The sequence below is a fragment of the Phyllobates terribilis genome, unplaced genomic scaffold (genome assembly GCF_046119375.1).
Source record: "Phyllobates terribilis strain yellow unplaced genomic scaffold, ASM4611937v1 Scaffold_1__5_contigs__length_1240528914, whole genome shotgun sequence".
In the NCBI taxonomy this organism is placed as follows: Eukaryota; Metazoa; Chordata; class Amphibia; order Anura; family Dendrobatidae; genus Phyllobates; species Phyllobates terribilis.
This window is the reverse complement of record NW_027362761.1, coordinates 613010993-613029481: the sequence shown is the minus strand read 5'-3', so window position 1 is coordinate 613029481 and position 18489 is coordinate 613010993. Positions and strand designations below refer to the sequence as shown.

General features: G+C 48.2%; 2 protein-coding genes across 7 annotated transcripts in view; both read right to left on the bottom strand.

Moving 5' to 3' along the window:
• Positions 1-18489, bottom strand: part of LOC141272556 (uncharacterized) — a 639831-nt gene that overhangs the window by 16514 nt on the left and 604828 nt on the right. The window contains exon 1 of one of the 4 annotated variants that reach the window (XM_073683430.1): positions 1459-1597. The exons of 1 other annotated variant lie outside the window; for it this stretch is intronic. In XM_073683430.1, coding sequence (XP_073539531.1) covers positions 1459-1576 — 118 coding nt within the window. In that variant the 5' untranslated portion in view covers positions 1577-1597. Of the gene's footprint in view, positions 1-1458; positions 1598-18489 lie in introns of those variants that run through there. 2 more of the 4 variants (XM_073683405.1, XM_073683413.1) reach the window with 2 other exon arrangements.
• LOC141272500 (uncharacterized) overlaps positions 1-18489 on the bottom strand; it is a 312347-nt gene that overhangs the window by 87982 nt on the left and 205876 nt on the right. The window lies entirely within an intron of this gene.

The window sequence follows — 18489 nt, the reverse complement described above, 5'->3', positions numbered from 1 at the left end:
TGGTAACTCCACCTCCAGCGGGGGGACGGTCACCGTGGTAACTCCACCTCCAGCGGGGGGACGGTCACCGTGGTAACTCCACCTCCAGCGGGGGCGGTCACTGTGGTAACTCCATCTCCAGCGGGGGACGGTCACCGCGGTAACTACACCTCCAGCAGGGGACGGTCACCGCGGTAACTCCACCTCCAGCGGGGGACGGTCACCGCGGTAACTCCACCTCCAGCGGGAGACGGTCACCGTGGTAACTCCACCTCCAGCGGGGGACGGTCACCGTGGTAACTCCACCTCCAGCGGGGGACGGTCACCGTGGTAACTCCACCTCCAGCGGGGGACGGTCACCGTGGTAACTCCACCTCCAGCGGGGGACGGTCACCGTGGTAACTCCACCTCCAGCGGGGGACGGTCACTGTGGTAACTCCACCTCCAGCGGGGGACGGTCACCGTGGTAACTCCACCTCCAGCGGGGGACGGTCACCGTGGTAACTCCACCTCCAGCGGGGGACGGTCACCGTGGTAACTCCACCTCCAGCGGGGGACGGTCACCGTGGTAACTCCACCTCCAGCGGGGGACGGTCACCGTGGTAACTCCACCTCCAGCGGGGGCGGTCACCGTGGTAACTCCACCTCCAGCGGGGGACGGTCACTGTGGTAACTCCACCTCCAGCGGGGGCGGTCACCGTGGTAACTCCACCTCCAGCGGGGGACGGTCACCGTGGTAACTCCACCTCCAGCGGGGGACGGTCACCGTGGTAACTCCACCTCCAGCGGGGACGGTCACCGTGGTAACTCCACCTCCAGCGGGGGACGGTCACCGTGGTAACTCCACCTCCAGCGGAGGACGGTCACCGTGGTAACTCCACCTCCAGCGGGGGACGGTCACCGTGGTAACTCCACCTCCAGCGGAGGACGGTCACCGTGGTAACTCCACCTCCAGCGGGGGCGGTCACCGTGGTAACTCCACCTCCAGCGGGGGCGGTCACCGTGGTAACTCCACCTCCAGCGGGGGACGGTCACCGTGGTAACTCCACCTGCAGCGGAGGACGGTCACCGTGGTAACTCCACCTCCAGCGGGGGACGGTCACCGTGGTAACTCCACCTCCAGCGGAGGACGGTCACCGTGGTAACTCCACCTCCAGCGGGGGCGGTCACCGTGGTAACTCCACCTCCAGCGGGGGCGGTCACAGTGGTAACTCCACCTCCAGCGGGGACGGTCACCGTGGTAACTCCACCTCCAGCGGGGGACGGTCACCGTGGTAACTCCACCTCCAGCGGGGGACGGTCACCGTGGTAACTCCACCTCCAGCGGGGGCGGTGAGGTGAGGAGGAGCCGCTGCACATCCCCCATACAACACTGAGGAGCCGCAGTCACATGGAGCAGGAGCCTCCACAGGAACAGCTCTGATCTCACCCCACACTCTCCTCTCACAGATTCACCACAAACCCTCCCTGTAATCTCACCGGAATGGCGGGAAGCGGAAACCTGCTGCTGGCTGATACCAGAGAGCAAGAGCTGCGCACACCCAGGACGGAGCTGCTGCACTGAGAGCGGGAGGACCTGTGGTGACGTCACCGCCATGTGATCAGGGGGCGGAGCTCAGGAGAGAGGTGGTGAAGGACCTGTGGTGACGTCTCCACCATGTGATCAGGGGGCGGAGCTCAGCAGTGAATAGGATATTAAGTGGTGAGGGACCTGTGGAGATGGTCATGTGATCAGGGGGCGGAGCCCGTGAAACTATTTATACTCGGGTTCTCGCTCTGACACTGACAGACTCCGCCGCTGTCAGACAGTGACGCGCTCCAGCAGAGACATTTGCAGTTAGTCCCAGATTTGCCTGCAGAACAGATTTCTACAAAAATTTAGGACTCTTAAAATATCGCACTGTATGAATCAGCCACAAACTTTGAGAAAACAAAAGAAAGAGAGACCTGATAAAATCTCTCTCAGCCCTATAACGGCCGCTCTCGCTGTGCTCTCGCCCCGTTCTCGCCGCGCTCTCGCCCCGCTCGTGCCGCGCTCTCGCCCCGTTCTCGCGCTCTCGCCCCGCTCGTGCCCCGTTCTCGCCCCGTTTGCGCCGCGCTCTCGCCCCGTTCTCGCCGCGCTCTCGCCCCGTTCTCGCCCCGCTCTCGCCCCGTTCTCGCCGCACTCTCGCCCCGCTCGTGCCCCGTTCTCGCCCCGCTCGTGCCCCGTTCTCGCCGCGCTCTCGCCCCGCTCGTGCCCCGTTCTCGCCGCGCTCTCGCCCCGTTCTCGCCCCGCTCCAGCTCCGCTGCTGTAAATGTGGTCACGTCTCTTCTGTAATTTTAGGCCACATTTCAGCTCATTATACAGGTTAACCCCTTAGTGACCGGGCCACGGTCTCCGCGTCTGACCGGTGTGTCTGGTAAGTCTGGAGCTCCACCAGGTCCAGTGACTCTGGGGTCTGGAGATACAGGTGTAAGCGGCGTCTTCCACGCCTCGACCCCCAGCTTCGGGTTGTAGGTGACGACCAGGCGCCCGGTTGCTTCTCCTTTGGTTCTGTGGTGCAGCGGACGCTTCCTTGAGACTCTGGGGGATCTTGCAGTCTGTTTTTTCCTTGTTCTCGGATGGTCGCCCTGATTCATGAAGGTCTTAGGCCACCGAGGTGTCTGTCTCCACCTGTAGGGCTGGAACATCTCCGATATCTGATGACCGCACTGTAGACAACACAGAGAGGTTTTATGTGTTTTGAATGAAATCTGTCCCATTTAAGGTACGTTGGACGGTCAATTGGCTTCTGGTACAAAAAAGATGCCCGATTACAATCCATATTTCCAGACCCCCCACTTCTGTGTTTTAGGGAGCCCCCGAATCTTAGAAGCATCATTGTCAGGAGCTCCCTGTCCTCTCCACCAGCTACAGGAACCTTTCCCTGCAACCAGAAAGAATGTAAACCCTCCGGATATAATGACAAGATAAAGATCCCCAGATACACACGTTAGGACTTCAAGATCCCAGGTACTTTCAGCTGCACCACAACTAATGGGGTGTACTTAATTATATGTACCAAATGTCCAACTGGGGGAAACAGTGCAAAAGCTTCGAACAAGAATGAATTCTCATCTCCATACAATGAAAGAATGAATAGATCTACCTGTGGCCAAACATTTTTGTAGCCCTGATCACAGCATCATGGACATGAAATTTCTGGTATTGAAAAGTAACTTCACCTCCCAGAGAGACAGGAGAGTCTGGGATACAAACTTATGATGATCGGGGACACTCGGAGCAGGAATGAAGGCGTCGTATGGATTTATGTCTTTCTTCATCAATTAGAGAATGTGCTCCTCAGACCTTGTTGGGGCATCACAGCTCGGGTCCAACTATCAATCAGAGGACAATAAAACTTTCACACTCCTTACCTATGAAATGCTCCAATTACACAGCTCCACAGCATTTACTATATGTGTGGACCATACTAATAAGTGGACTATTTTGTAGTATGTGCCGTGCCTGAGTATATAATTTGTAGTGGGGAGTCCACACCATATACAGAGCTCCACACTATATACTGTGTTATAAAACATGGTCTAAAGCTGTGTGTATACTATATAATGTAGATATGTGCCTTTGTATATAGTGTAGCGTTTACCATATATACTATACACACAGCACAATACTATATACACATATCTACACTATATATACACACACAGCACCTTACTATATACACAGGACCACACTGTATACTTCAACATGCTGCTTACATCACATAGGATACACTGGGGAAAATTCTTTGTTTGCTAAATTAGAGAAATGTACTTTTTCTGTTCAAGAAATATCGTTCTTGGAGTTCATTTAATTGGCCGAAGGGTTAAGCTGAATCCTGTGAATGTGCAGGCCATAATTGATTGGGTTCAACCTCTGTGACATTAAAGGGGTTGTCCGTCCAAACTGATAAGTCAGCACTCACTCTGTGTGACTGCAGACTCCAGGAATTTGCCTGTTTCAGACCCAGGAATGGAGAGTGTGTATAAATGGTACATACCTCCGGCCAGTGGGCACGGCCTCGCTCTCCATACACTTGTATAGAGCAAGGTTGCGTCCTGTAGACGGAAGCGTCACTAGACTGGGTGCGGCATTGGCTCTATACAAGTGTATGAAGCGAGGCCACGCCCACTGGCCGGGGGTATGTATAACTCATACATACCCTCCGTGCCTCAAGTGGGGAAAGTGCTTGTGTTATGGAATCAGTTTTGGGAGTTCCAGTATCACTACCGCCAGCGCTGGGCCCTACCCCCATGATTGTTCCCCCCCAAGGAACTCTTCTCCGCTACAGAGACGTGCCAGTGTTTAATGAATCCAACACTGAAGTTGATGAACATCTGCAAGATTTTGAGACTCTGATGTTCATGCACCAGGTGCCCACAGCTGATTGGGCTAAATACCTTTGGACTAGTTTGACTGGCCGGGCACGGGATGCTGCCCGGTCGCTTGGGCCTCAGGACTGCCTTGACTATGGAACTATTAAGGACATTCTGCTGCCCCTTTTTACCATCACCCCAGAGAGATATCGCACTAAGTTTCGGACATTGTCTCGCCAGGGGGTCTCCTATGTAGAATTTGGCAGTCAACTCTGACGACACTGCAACCGCTGGCTCGAAGGTAGAGCTGCCCACTCCGCTGCTGCCCTACAGGACTTGATCGTGCTCGAGCAACTTATGGAGAAAATGGCCCCAGAAATACGAGAGTGGGTAGCTGACCGGAAGCCCAACACCCCAGAGCAAGCAGCCCGATTGACCGATGAGTTTACAGCCAATCGACCCTGCTGGAGACCTGATATGCCCACCAATCCCAGAAGACCCCTCACTCAAAGATTAGACCAGCCACCCGTCGCTCAAGCAGGACTTTCCCGCTACCCAGCAGAAAATCCACTAGGACCAAGGGTCACCAACAGTACCCGTGATTTGCCCAACCCACAGAGCTGTTATACATGCGGGTGCCTTGGACACGTGGCCAAAGATTGTCCCCAGGGCCGGGGCCCCATGTCTGGAGCCCGACATCCAGCCCAGCCAGTCAACATCTGCCAAAGCGAGCAAGCCAGGTCTGAGGGACACTACCCCCGGGACACACCAGCAGCAGAGGAAGTGGTATATCCCATCCATACTCTACGGCGGGTTGGCCACTCTACACCAGCCAACCTCCATCACCACATCCAGCCCGTCAAGGTTGGTGATATCTAGGCCCAGGGACTTCGGGACACTGGGTCTTCCATCATCCTGGTTAACCCAGATATTGTCCCACCAGAACACTATTTACCCGGCCGCCAAGTGACCATCTCCCTGGCTGGAGGTCAGCGCTCAGACATTCCTCTAGCACGTGTGCAGTTGGACTGGGGTACCGACAAGGCCGAGGTCAAAGTGGGACTCATGGACGGCCTCCCCACACCTGTTATTTTGGGGAATGACCTAGGCCAAGGACTGTCCAGCCAATTTGACAGTCATCATCCGTAGCCATGCCAAGCAACTTACTGATGTGGATCGTTCTGACACTCCTCCCGAGGATAACCCGCACCCCACGATTCTTTCATCCACCTCTGAGACGGGGCCGGTGAGTACTCCTGACCAAACTGTGTCCACTGGGGGGAGACAGATCGCAAAGACTTTAAGGAAGCCCAACTCACAGACCCCACCCTAGACCTTGCCCGCAGTGCAGCCGCTCGACCTGGGGAAATAAATCAGGGGGAGGTGTATAGATGGGAGAATGGGCTGTTATATCAGGAAAAGCCTGCATTCTGCCCTGAGAGACCCTGGTCCATGTACATCAACTCATGGTTCCCCAGAAGTACTGACCCCAACTCCTGCGCTTGGCCCATGATGTCCCTGCAGCTGGGCACATGGGTGTCAAAAAGACTTGGGCCCGTCTGCTACGTAGTTTCTTTTGGCCAATGATCGTTCAAGAAGTGGGGAAATACCGATCCTTTTGTCCGGTTTGTCAACGGATGGGGGGAGCATCCTTTCGTGCCCCGCTCCAATCCATGCCCTTGATAGGGGAGCCGTTCCAGAGGGTTGCCATCGATTTAGTGGGCCCCTTAGCTGTCCTCAGCCGCAGTGGAAAGAGGTTTATCCTCACCTTGGTCGACTTTGCCAACCGCTATCAGAAGGCCGTTGCTGTTAGTATCTATGTTGTTTTACTTTTTGGCCATCTTTTTGTGGTTTGCTGGCATCTAGTTTTTTCCTCTGGTGTTGGGTGTCTTGGTCACGTGATCTCCTCACTCTTTATTACTCAGCACCTGTCTCCCATTCCCCGCTGGACATCAGTGTTGTTTCGCTTGTGCTCTGGCTAAGTTGCCTTGTTAGTTCTTTGTGACAATTGATATCCTGGGACTTCTTGTTCCACCAGCTTTGTTTCCTTTTATCTTCATTTCTGCAACTTACTTTTCTTTGAGGAGGTCTCCTGTTTTTGCTCCCAGTCCTTAGATATTTTAGGGGCACCCTTTCCGCTTCCTCCAGGTCTTTGTTTGAGTTCAGTGCAGGAGTGTCGGTGGGGCTATTCACAAGGAATAGGGCACCCACCCCAGCGTAGGGTTTAAGCTGAGTCTCAGTGCAGGGACAGCTTTTCCCTCCTATTCCTTAGTTCTAAGTTGCAGAACATAACAGTTGCCCTGTCATCCATAGATGCAGAGCACGTGGCTCAAGCTCTACTGGACATTTTTAGTCGAGTAGGGTTTCCGCAGAAGGTATTGACCGACCAGGGGACCCAGTTCCAAAGTGAGCTGATTCAGACCCTTTGGTTGAAACATGGGGTTCGCCCCATGCGTTCCACCCCATACCACCCCGAAACTAACGGGTTGTGTGAGTGTTTAAATGGAACGTTGAAACAGCTCATTAGTCGATATGTGGAGTCCAAGGGGGACGACTTGGAAAAAAACCTGCAGCAGCTCCTGTTCGCCTACTGGGAGGTGCCGCAGGATTCTACCGGGCTCTCTTTCGAATTGCTGTACAGCCGAAAATTGCGAGGGTCATTGGAGTTAGTACGAGAGAGTTGGCAGGGCACTTTCCCCGCAGAAGAGGTTCCCATTTTGGAGTATGTCCAAAAGTTTAGGGAAAAAATGAAGTACCTCATGGCCTTAGCCCATGGGAATTTAGAAGTAGCTCAGGAAAGGCAACAACGGTATTACAACCGTGCTGCCAGACTCCGAGAATTTACCTGTGGACAGAAGGTTTTAGTACTAGTACCAGTGCGCAAAAACAAGCTGCAAGCCATGTGGGCTGGTTCGTTCACCATCACCAGGAAATGAGGGGAGACTGACTACACCATGGCCCTGGATCGAGCGGGTGTACGTGAACAGACCTATCATGTCAACAGGCTAAAAGCTTATGAGGAAAGGGAAGTTACCAATTAAGCAGTTTGCTGTGCCCCTTTAGATGACCCACATATGGACCAGATCCCCGACTTATTAGTGGAATCCAAAATGGGAATGGGGTAACGGATGTCCCGTTGGGAGAGCGGCTTGTTCCATCACAGAGGCAGCAGTTAACAAAACTGCTTGGAACATATGGCTCCCTGTTCACAAGTCGGCTTGGTCGAACACCCCTGGTCCAGCATCATGTCAACACAGGTGTAGCCACTCCTCTCAGACAATCCGCCTACCGGGTGACACCTCCAGTGTTGGCAATGATGAAGGCCGAGGTGGATGACATGTTGAATATGGGGGTCATAGTTCCATCCCATAGCCCCTGGGCAGCCAGTATAGTGTTGGTGCCCAAGAAAGACAAGAGTACTCGCTTCTGTGTGGACTATAGGCGACTCAATGAGGTCACCGTTACAGACGCCTACCCCATGCCTTGGGTGGATGAACTACTAGACAGATCAGGAGGCTCTTGGTTCATATCTACCATCGATCTAAGCAAGGGATACTGGCAGATCCCACTCGTAAAAGAGGCTCAAGAGAAGTCTGCATTCATCACCGCTGTTGGCCTGTATGAATTTACCAGCATGCCATTTGGGATGAAGAACGCCCCGGCTACCTTCCAAAGGATGGTGGACCAGTTACTAGAGGGATGTCACGTGTATGCCCCAGGCTATCTTCAGCAACACCTGGGAAGAGCATCTTCAGCACGTGTCTCAGGTGCTGCAGAAGGTAGACAAAGCCCAGCTTACCATCCGACCCGACAAGTGCCAGATGGGGATGGCCAAGGTATTATACCTGGGACATAGGGTGGGAAGTGGGTGCATTCGTCCCTAACCAGCAAAATTAGAAGCCATTACCCAGTGGCCTCGCCCAGCCAACCAAAAATAAGTCCGCGCATTCTATTATCGAAAGGTTATCCCCAATTACAGCACTATCGCAAAGCCCCTCACTGACCTAACCACCAAAAGATATGCCCGCAATCTCATTTGGACCCCAGAATGCGAGTCCGCATTCCTCCAGTTGAAAATCCAGCTAGCCCAAAGCCCAGTCCTGACTGCTCCTGACTTCTGCCGCTGGTTCATTGTCCAAACAGATGCATCGGATACCAGACTGGGAGCAGTACTCAGTCAAGTGGGGGACGATGGTCAGGAACACCCGAGAGCCTATGTCTCCCGAAAACTGTTGGACCGGGAGAGGGCATACGCCACAATAGAAAAAGAATGCTTGGCCATAGTCTGGGCCCTAAAAAAATTGCAGCCCTACCTCTATGGCAAGGAATTCACAGTTATAACCGACCACAATCGTTTAAGTTGGCTATATCGGACTGCTGGAGACAATGAACGTTTACTCAGGTGGAGTCTGGCCTTACAGTCCCATCATTTTTCTATCTCCCATAAAAAGGGAAAAGATCATGGAAATGCTGATGGACTGTCCAGACAAGTGGAGAAGGATGATCAGAAGCCTATTACATCTGGCAGCCCCGTCAACAGCGACCCACTACAGGATCCAGCAGTCTCCGGGGCTAATTAAGAAGGGGGAGGAATGTGATGACACAGCTTTTCTTCTTAATTATACCAGACAAATTCAGTAAGCCAGGAGCTATAAGCTTTTATCTTCATGTTGACTTTGCATTGGTATTCTACTTTGGATGATTAACACAGACTATTGTTTAAATATTCCTGAATGGTGACACTTGAGTTGAGAAGTACTGTAACATATTGTCTGCAAATCTTGCAAGATAGAGACATGGAGCAATACTGTGATAATATGCTGATTACGTATTATACCAAACCATGCAAGTTGATTAAATGCTCAAATAATGAGTAATGAGCCCCTTTCTCTTTGATCCACGACCCTTGCCCTGTGAATGATGGCTGCAAGGACCTCAGAGACGTCTTGAAGAATCCAGGTTGGGAAAATCAGGTCACCTGGCCCCAGACTTCATTGCTGTTGACTAGTTTCCTAAGCTTGTCGTTACCTTCTCTTTTGGGGGGCCCGCCAAAAGCGGGGTGCCTTTGGTGGGGGTAGTCGGCCCTGGAAACCCCGAGATCGCAGCTACTCTATTCTCGGCGGGCCAGCGGAAGGGTAAGGACTGTGTAATGTTGCACCGTCTTGGGTACTTGCTGGGACTGTTCTATGTGTTTATTGTCCGCTTTGTGGTTCAATAAAGTATTGCCGCACTGTTTTACCTGCACCCTGAGTTATCTGAGTAGTGTTATGCCCACGGAAGACACCGTGTCTTCACAGTCACCAGCCCCAGCTCTGACTGGTGCAATCGGACGATGACACGATCGCACCAATCAATGTACAAAAGTCTCAACTCTAAGTGACCGCGCTGCACTTCCTCATTTTAGCTTGGAAACATGTGCACAGAGGTTACTTAGCTGTTCTGCTGCCAGATCTGCTGGGACTTGTGGTTCCACAGGCAATTTTTGCCAGTGCCATCACTGCTGGTGCTGCTGTTCCTGAAAGAAGACTTTCCTGACCTGTTCCTGTCCCCAGCTTTTTCATAATCCATCTTAATCCACCTCTCACACCTTTTCCTAACCCCTTCCCCACCCTCCCTTCTGCCGCTGAACGTTATTTAGTACTTGATCGCTCGATTTTTGGAAGTAGTTTTTCTTGTTTGTGCGTCCTGCAGCCGCCGAGCGCTTATCAGTGACACGAATCACTGATAGGCACCCATGCTTGCTCTTTTCCAGGACTTTTTTTTGTCCCTGTCTATTTTTTCTCCCCCACCCCCTTTTTCCCACCTCCATGTGTGCGTCCTGCAGCCACTGAGCCACTCCTCAGTAACCGAGACCACTGATCAGCGTCTGTGCTTGCTTTTGGCCACGACTTTTTTTCTTGCCTATTTTTTTTTTATCACCTTTTTGCACCATATCCGTGCGTGTGTCCTACAGCCATTGAGAACTGGTCAGTAACGCACATCACTGATCGGCATTCGATTGTGGGGGTTTTTTGTATGTGAAAAAAGAATCGAATAAAAATAATTTAGATTAGTTGATAGGACTAGATTAGGAACAGTAAAAATATACCGTAGTAATCAACGTCTACTTCAGAATTTTTTACTGTATATAGTATTTTTTTTTACTGATTTCCATTTACTATGTTTGTTTTTTATTTTACCAAATTTTTATATTCTTTTTATTTTTTTATCTTTTTTTTTTCTCGACTCTTTCCATTCTTTTTTAAATAAAAAAGTTTACACCAGTCACCCACATACACCTGAATAAAATTTGGTATACACATTCACTACACCTGAAAAAATGTCCCGCTCATCCCAAGCCCAGTAATTAGCCGAGGAGGCGTACACGTTCTTTGCCTCCGAAACTGATAGTGCATGAATGGATCCCACCTTCCTTTATTTTTCTTCCTCCTCAAGTGATACCGAACCGCCACGCAGATGCCCCAGGATAGAAAAATTTTCTGGTAATATTTGTAGATCGCATGGTGGTGGAGACAAATTTGTATTCGCAACAATTTTTATCTCAAAATCCCTCTTCATCATTTGCCAACTGGACCCCTATAAACGCCATAGAAATTATGACATTTTGGGGCCTTATTCTTCACATGGGGATAATGAAGAAGCCAGAAATTCGGCAAAATTGGAGTGTTGATGTTTTGTATAACACTCAAGTGTTCCGCATGGCTATGCCCTGGACATACTTTGAAGCCATCCACAAATTGTTGCATTACAGTGATAATGCACAATGTCCTCCCCGAGATGACCCCAAATTTGACGGACTTTTCAAAGTTCGGCCGGTCATTGATCACTTCAGCAACAAGTTTGCTGAGATGTACGCTCCTTAAAGTGACATCTGCCCTGCATGAGTCCTTAATATATGTCAAGGGAAAACTCAAACTTCGGCAATACCGGCCCAGTAAGAGGGCCAGATACCCTGCGAGAGTACCTCAGGATACACCCACAAGTTTAGGGTTTATAAAGGGAAGGACACCCGGATTGAACCCCCTGAATGCCCCCTGTTCTGGGAGTGAGTGGAAAAAGTGTGTGGGAATTAGTGCATCCACTGCTGGATGAAGGTTATCACCTCTATGTAAATAATTTTTATACCAGCATCCCACTTTTGACGTCCTTCTAAGAGATAGTTACAGCAGCATGCAGTACTGTACACAAAAATCAGCGAGGTCTCCCTAGAACACTAATTGGGCAGCTGCTCAGAAAGGGTGAGAGCACAGCCCAGTGTAGCAACAACATGATGGTGGTCAAGGACAAGAGGGATGTCCTTTTTTTGGCCACCATACATGGTGATGGCAGCACCCCCACCACTGTATGAGTTTCCTCTACACAGGTTACCAAACCAGACCGTGTCCTGTGGTACAACAAGAACATGGGGGGAGTTGATCTCTCTGGTCAAGTCCTCCAGCCGTGCAGTGCCAAGGTGTGGTACAAGAAGCTGGAACATCGTACAGATAGCAATGTATAACTCTTTCGTGCTATCATGATGTGCAGGGCAGACCGGGACATTTCTTCAGTTCAGGGAGGTAGTGATCAAGGCCCTAATTGTCAGTCAGGAACGAGCAGGCCCCAGTATTTCCGGAACTGAAGGTGCCCTTATTATACCAGGGCAACATTTCCCCGGTGAGGTCCCTCACACTGTAAGGAGAGGAAGGTCGTAAAAAGGTGCAAAGTGTTTTACAGAAGAGGGATACGAAATTACACTACTTATCAATGCGTCACCTGCCCCGACAAACCTGGCCTGAAAGACTGTTTCAGAGTCTATCACTCATCCATGGACTAATTATTTTTTACTTACACAACTCACGTATGCCAACCTGATGCACTTTATACTACTCATGTATGTCAACCTGATGCACTCTACACAACTCAGGTAAGCCAACCTGATGCATGCTACACAACCCTCGTAAAATTCACATACCGGGAAAACATTAGATACACTCCAATATAGGGTCACTTGTGGGAGGTTTCCACTGTTTAGGCCCATCAGGGGCTCCCCAAATGTGACATGATGCCCACAGACCATTCCATCAAGTCTGTGTTCCGAACTTCACTCCTTACTTTCCGAGCTTTGCCGTGTGCCCAAACAGTAGGTTGTTCCCACATATGGGGTATCAGCGTACTCAGGAGAAATTGCACAACAAATTTTGGGGTCCATTTTCTCCTGTTATCCTTGTGAAAAAAAAAAAAATTGGGGCTAAAAGAACATTTTTGTGGAAAAATTTTGATTTTTTTTTGATAAGCACCTGAAGTGTTAATGATATTTTTGAATGAGGTTTTGAGCACTTTGAGGAGTGCAGTTTTAGAATGGTGTCACTACTGGATATTTTCTGTCATATAGGCCCATCACAGTCACTTCAAATGTGATGTGGTCTCCCAAGAAAAATGGTTTTGTAATTGCTGATCAACTTTTATCCCCTCTAAATTCCAAACAAACAAGACAAAAAAATGTTTCAAAAATTGTGCTGATGTTAGGTAGAAATGTGTGAAATTTTACTTATTAACTATTTTGTGTGACATAACTCTCTGGTTTAAGGGCATAAAAATTAAGTTTGAAAATTGCAAAATTTTCGTAAAATTTCCGATATTTTCACAAATGTCATATCAATCAAATTTTACCACTATCATGAAGTACAATGTGTCACTAGAAAACAGTCTCAGAATCAGTGGGATTCGTTGAAGCGTTCTAGAGTTATTACCTCATGGTCAGAATTGTAAACTTCAGCCTGGTCATGAAGGTGAAAACAGGCCCTGTTATGAATGAGTTAATGTCACACTCCTGGATTCAAATCCTTTGAGCTTGTGTTCTATGGTTGGCTTCTCTTTCTGCCAAGCTACAGGAGACACACCTTTTCTCTGGGTGTTTGGTTCTTCTATGCTGCCTGCAGTCTGTCTAGTTTAACACAGGTGTTTTCATTTGTCTGCCTATAACTTGTTAGGCGCATCTTTATATTCTGTCCCCTTGCATGTGTTTCCTGCTGGTAATAGATTCATTTGGATGTTCTGACATTCTGTTGATGTTTGGAGCCAGTCTGTGAAACTCCAGCTAAGAGTTCTCGCTTTACTATTTCTTTGCACCTATCTTCTGTTTGTTTTTAGGAAGTAGGCAGTATATTTGTTAACAGTACTTGCTTTATTCTTTGTTTGGTATTTCATTATTCACTCTGGGATCTCTCCTTTGTTCAGCACACTTCCCATCTTGTAGGTAATTCACACTCTGCTCTGCCCTTTGGTTCTTTAGGAGGAACTTGAAGCAACTTGAAGGACTTTTAGGCAGTTAGGTCTAAGTAGTCTGTTGTTAGAACTATCTCTGCACCCGCAGGAGCCATTAGGAACTGCGGATTCAGGATATCTAGTCTGTATGGGAACCGGCACGGTCAGTTGCAATTTTTAATGTATAACCTAATTTCCTTAGTGAGTTGCTACATAGGCATAACACTTAAGATTGTCTGTCTGCAGGAGTTTCATGATTATGTCTTGTGTGGTCATCCTTGGGTCACAGCTAAACAGAAAGCTATTGCTAGACTTTTTTGGTGACCATCTATGATTAATGACATTAAGGATTTTGTATACATTTCTGAAGTTTGTGCACACGCTAAAGTCTGTCATAACCGGCCGGCCGAGGAATTGGCTCCATTGCCAATTTCAGAAAGACCGTGGACTCATTTGTTCATGGATTTCATCACAGATTTGCCTTTATCTGGTGGGAAAACTGTTATTTGGGTGGTGGTTGACCAATTCAGCAAACAGGCTCATTTTGTTCCATTATCAGGGTTACCAAATGCTGAAACACTTTCCAGGTTATTTATCAATCATATGGTAAGATTGCATGGAATCCCTCTGAACATTGTATCTGATTGGAGGGTGCAATTTTTGTCCAAATTCTGGAGAGCTTTTTGTAAGATATTGAGGATTGATTTGTCATTTTCATCAGCTTACCCTGAAACCAACGGTCAGACAGAAAGGACATATCAATCATTGGAACACATTCTAAGGTGTTTTGTTGCTGCTCAGCAGGAGGACTGGTTCTCATTTTTGGCTCTTACTGAGTTCACCATTAACAGTCAGGTCAATCAGTCCACTGGAACCTCGCCTTTTTTTGTAATTATGGTATTCATTCCCATTTTGGCGAATTTTCTATGATGCATTCTGAGTGTCCTGGAGTAGAAGTTGCCATAACCAAAAGAATATTGGGGTGACTAAGCGTCGCCAAAAACGGAAGGTGGGTCCCATCTTCAGGGTAAGTGATAAGTTGTGGTTACCTTAAAAAAAATATCGGGCTGGAAGTACCATTGGCGAAGTTTGGCCCGTATGAAATTTTGAAGGAACTCAACCCAGTGGCCTTTAGATTAAAATTTCTTATGAGATAGGGAAAGGGGAAAGTTGGAAAAGTGTGGATATAAGAAAATTAAAATACATAAACTTTATTGATTAGTTAAAATCCTATAAATGTGAAATTATTCATGCATCTATAGATGCATATAAGGTAACCACTTACTAGTTGAAAAAGTGGTACCCACTAATAGATCTGGCTGGATGTAGTGTAGGGCAAATTATGGGACACCTCAGTCAAGTCCCTCTAATATAGGACCGAGGTTATATATATATGTTAACCCCATATATTGGAATAGCCTGAATATGAATGTCAGGTGGAACAACCAAAGACACATATAGTTGCTATGATAGCAAAATGTACATGTATCAATCTGCCATAGGGCATTACTATTCACCACCTGACAGACATATATATGTATATATGTATAGGCTCGCTTAAATCCAATTGTTTTAAATATTAACAGTGGGAGATTTCAGAAATCAGCACTCGCCTTCTATTCAATCACACAATTGCACAGTACGTGTATTTAGGCTGCTATTAATGAGCCGGCACTGTTCAAAATCATTAGCAGGAGGAGATCACACTGACAAGCGATCGTCTCCTCTGTTACACTGAGGGGCCGTCCGCTGCACCGAGCGGCTCCTCACATGTCAGAGGTTAACGATCACACTGTGATTCAGCCTGTCCAGCTGTACGGTCCATCGCCTGAGTGAGGAATAATATATTGTCCCCTGTCTCATTCCCTGCACGCACGTGCCGGCATGCCCAGCACAAACAGCTGATCGCTGCAGTGTTGAGCAGTCCGCTGTCTCGTAGCTGCACACGTGTTTAATGTGTCCGACTCAAACAGCCGAACACTGCGGCTATACTCTATATGATCCGCTACAGCTAAGGGTGCTGACACAGTTCTCCCTTATTATAATGCTGCCATATTATGCATATTCCTAGGGTAGATTCTCATTCCCCCCTACACTATCATGCAGCTCAGATAAATTCCCTGACGCGCGTTTCGCCGGTATACCGGCTTTTTCCTAAGGGTGAGGTCGGCCTCCAACTCCGGATCTTTATACCATCCAAAGTGATTGACATGAGTATCGACCAATCATGATGTCAATCACTTTGAATGTTCCACCTGACATTCATATTCAGGCTATTCCAATATATGGGGTTAACATATATATATAACCTCGGTCCTACATTAGAGGGACTTGACTGAGGTGTCCCATAATTTGCCCTACACTACATCCAGCCAGATCTATTAGTGGGTACCACTTTTTCAACTAGTAAGTGGTTACCTTATATGCATCTATAGATGCATGAGTAATTTCACATTTATAGGATTTTAACTAATCAATAAAGTTTATGTATTTTAATTTTCTTATATCCACACTTTTCCAACTTTCCCCTTTCCCTATCTCATATGACTACTTTGGTGGTGTACACCTGTGGATATGGATCTGATGAGAATAGACTATTCTTTTGATTAAAATTTCTTTCCTCACTCTGTATTATGAATGTTTTTCACAAGTACTTCTCTTGAAAGAGTTCACCCCTTATGTATTGTCTCCCTCGTTTCCGTTGATAGAGAATTAGAGTACGAGGTTCTGAGGATTGTGGATTCTCAGAGGGTCTGAAATTTCCTCCAATATCTTGTTCATTGGAGAGGATACAGACCTGAAGCGAGATCCTGGGTCCCGGCTCATTCCGTGCAGGCTGATCGTCTGATCAGGGCTTTCTATCGCAGATTTCCTGGGAAATTTGGGGTCCTGTGGCCCCCCAGAGGAGGGGGTACTATCACAATTCCTCCTGATTGAATGCAGTGAATGACAGTTCTGCCATCCAATCTAGGAATGGGGCATGTTGCGCTATCAGTATGGTGATGGACAGGCTCTCCGTCCAATAGGATGCTGGGACGTGCTGAGCTGTCAGTGTCTGGAATGGCAGTTTAGCTGTCCAATCAGGACCGAAGTGTGCCAGGGCTTCATCCATGTGTCTCTCGTCCAGAATAATTACCTTGTTATTTAACCAAACTGGATATGCGTAGAAGGAACACCAGCGTCCCATGCTACAGTCCATTTGCTCGGTGGTCAGGGGACAATGGGCTGCTACATGACCTGGACCGTGACATCTCCAGCAAATTACATCCCCCGATGCGGGCCTTGGCATGACCTGTCGCCCCCTTGGACTTTGGACACCCCATCCCTTTTTAACCTCTGCCTCCAGTATGGAATTAGTTGCCTCCCCATGGACCTGTCGACCCCGATACCTTTCGACCAGTCCAACCAAGTCTTCAGCGTTCCCGGGGATCTCCCTGTGCAGTCTGCATCGGGCTCGGAAGGGAGTGCACAAACCAGTCTATTACAACTCGCTCCACCATCTACGCTAGGGTAGAGGACTCTGGTTGTAACCACTTTTGAACGAGATGCAGCAAATCAAACATTTGGGAGAGAGGAGGTTTGTCATAGTGATATACTCAGCGGTGGACCTGTTGTGCCGTGACAGACATTGTCACCCGCAAGCGCGCCAAAATTTCTGTTTTCAATTTTTCATATTCTTTGGCATCCTGTAAAGCCAAATCGCAGTAGGCCTTTTGTGGCTCCCCCCATTAAGTATGGTGCCAGGACTTCCGCCCACTGCTCTGGTGGGAGTTTCTATCGGCAACCCTTTCAAAAACGGTTAAAAAGGCCTCTATGACATCACCCGGCGTCATTTTCTGTAAGGCTCTCCTCACCGCCTTCTGGACAGAGAAATCATCTATATTCTATACAAAGATACAGATATTAGCAGGAGACTGATAAAAAAAAAAATCTCCACCTTTTCCTTAGCCTATTAGAGGCACAATGCCACTGCTGACTACTTGGAGGATAAATGATGATAAGCTTTATCTTATGCCCAACCTCCTTGTACCATTATATATATTCAGCTTGAACACTGCCTCAGTACCCCCCGAGGAAGCAAATACGCGAAACGCGCATAGGGGTGCTGGGCAGTGTGGGGCTATCACTATGGCATATGGTCTGTATTTTGGTGTTTAACTATATACTATCTAAGTTGACATATACCTGGTCTTGGAAATTTATCTATTGTATGTACTTATGATACGGCATACTGATATTGACTGTCTGTCATATATAGTATTTGTCAAAAGAGAAGAGCTGACACTTTGGCCAGTGGCATCTATGCAAAGTAACACACACAGGATAAATAGCTTGTAAGCAAATGCTAGCACAAAAGGTGCTACTGACCCAATTAACATGCGAGTGTAGTTTCCAGTGACACAGATCTGCGACAATTTACATCTAGCTGAGGAAGATTAATCCCGAGCTTCAAAAGAATTCAACATTAATCTGCAGCCAGGCCAGCACCAACATGAAATAATGAATATCTAAAGTTCCATACCTCTGATAATAATGGGGCCCATATTTTTAGCGACAGGGTCAGCTAATGAACAATATGCTTATTTTCCAATAGCTGCAAGCCCTCCCAGTGAGATGTGGCGCAAAAGTACCAGAATAACGGACCGCAGCCAGGTCATGTGTGGTCTCTGGAGAAAGGTAAATTCATATTAGAAAATATGGCATCGCTTGCAAGCTTCTGCGATCAACCAGCGATAAGTTATCCCAGAAGTTAGAGATTCTAATAAAATTATGAAGGCTGGAGCCCAGCCCACGTGATGTCATCACATGGGTGTGTGGCCAGGTCTCTCCCTTCGGCATAAAAGACACAGCCGAAGGGGGGGTCAGTATTCATTCCCGGTGGGGTTTAGGGTCTAAAAGCAAAGGCTCACGTTTGATAACATTCAAATA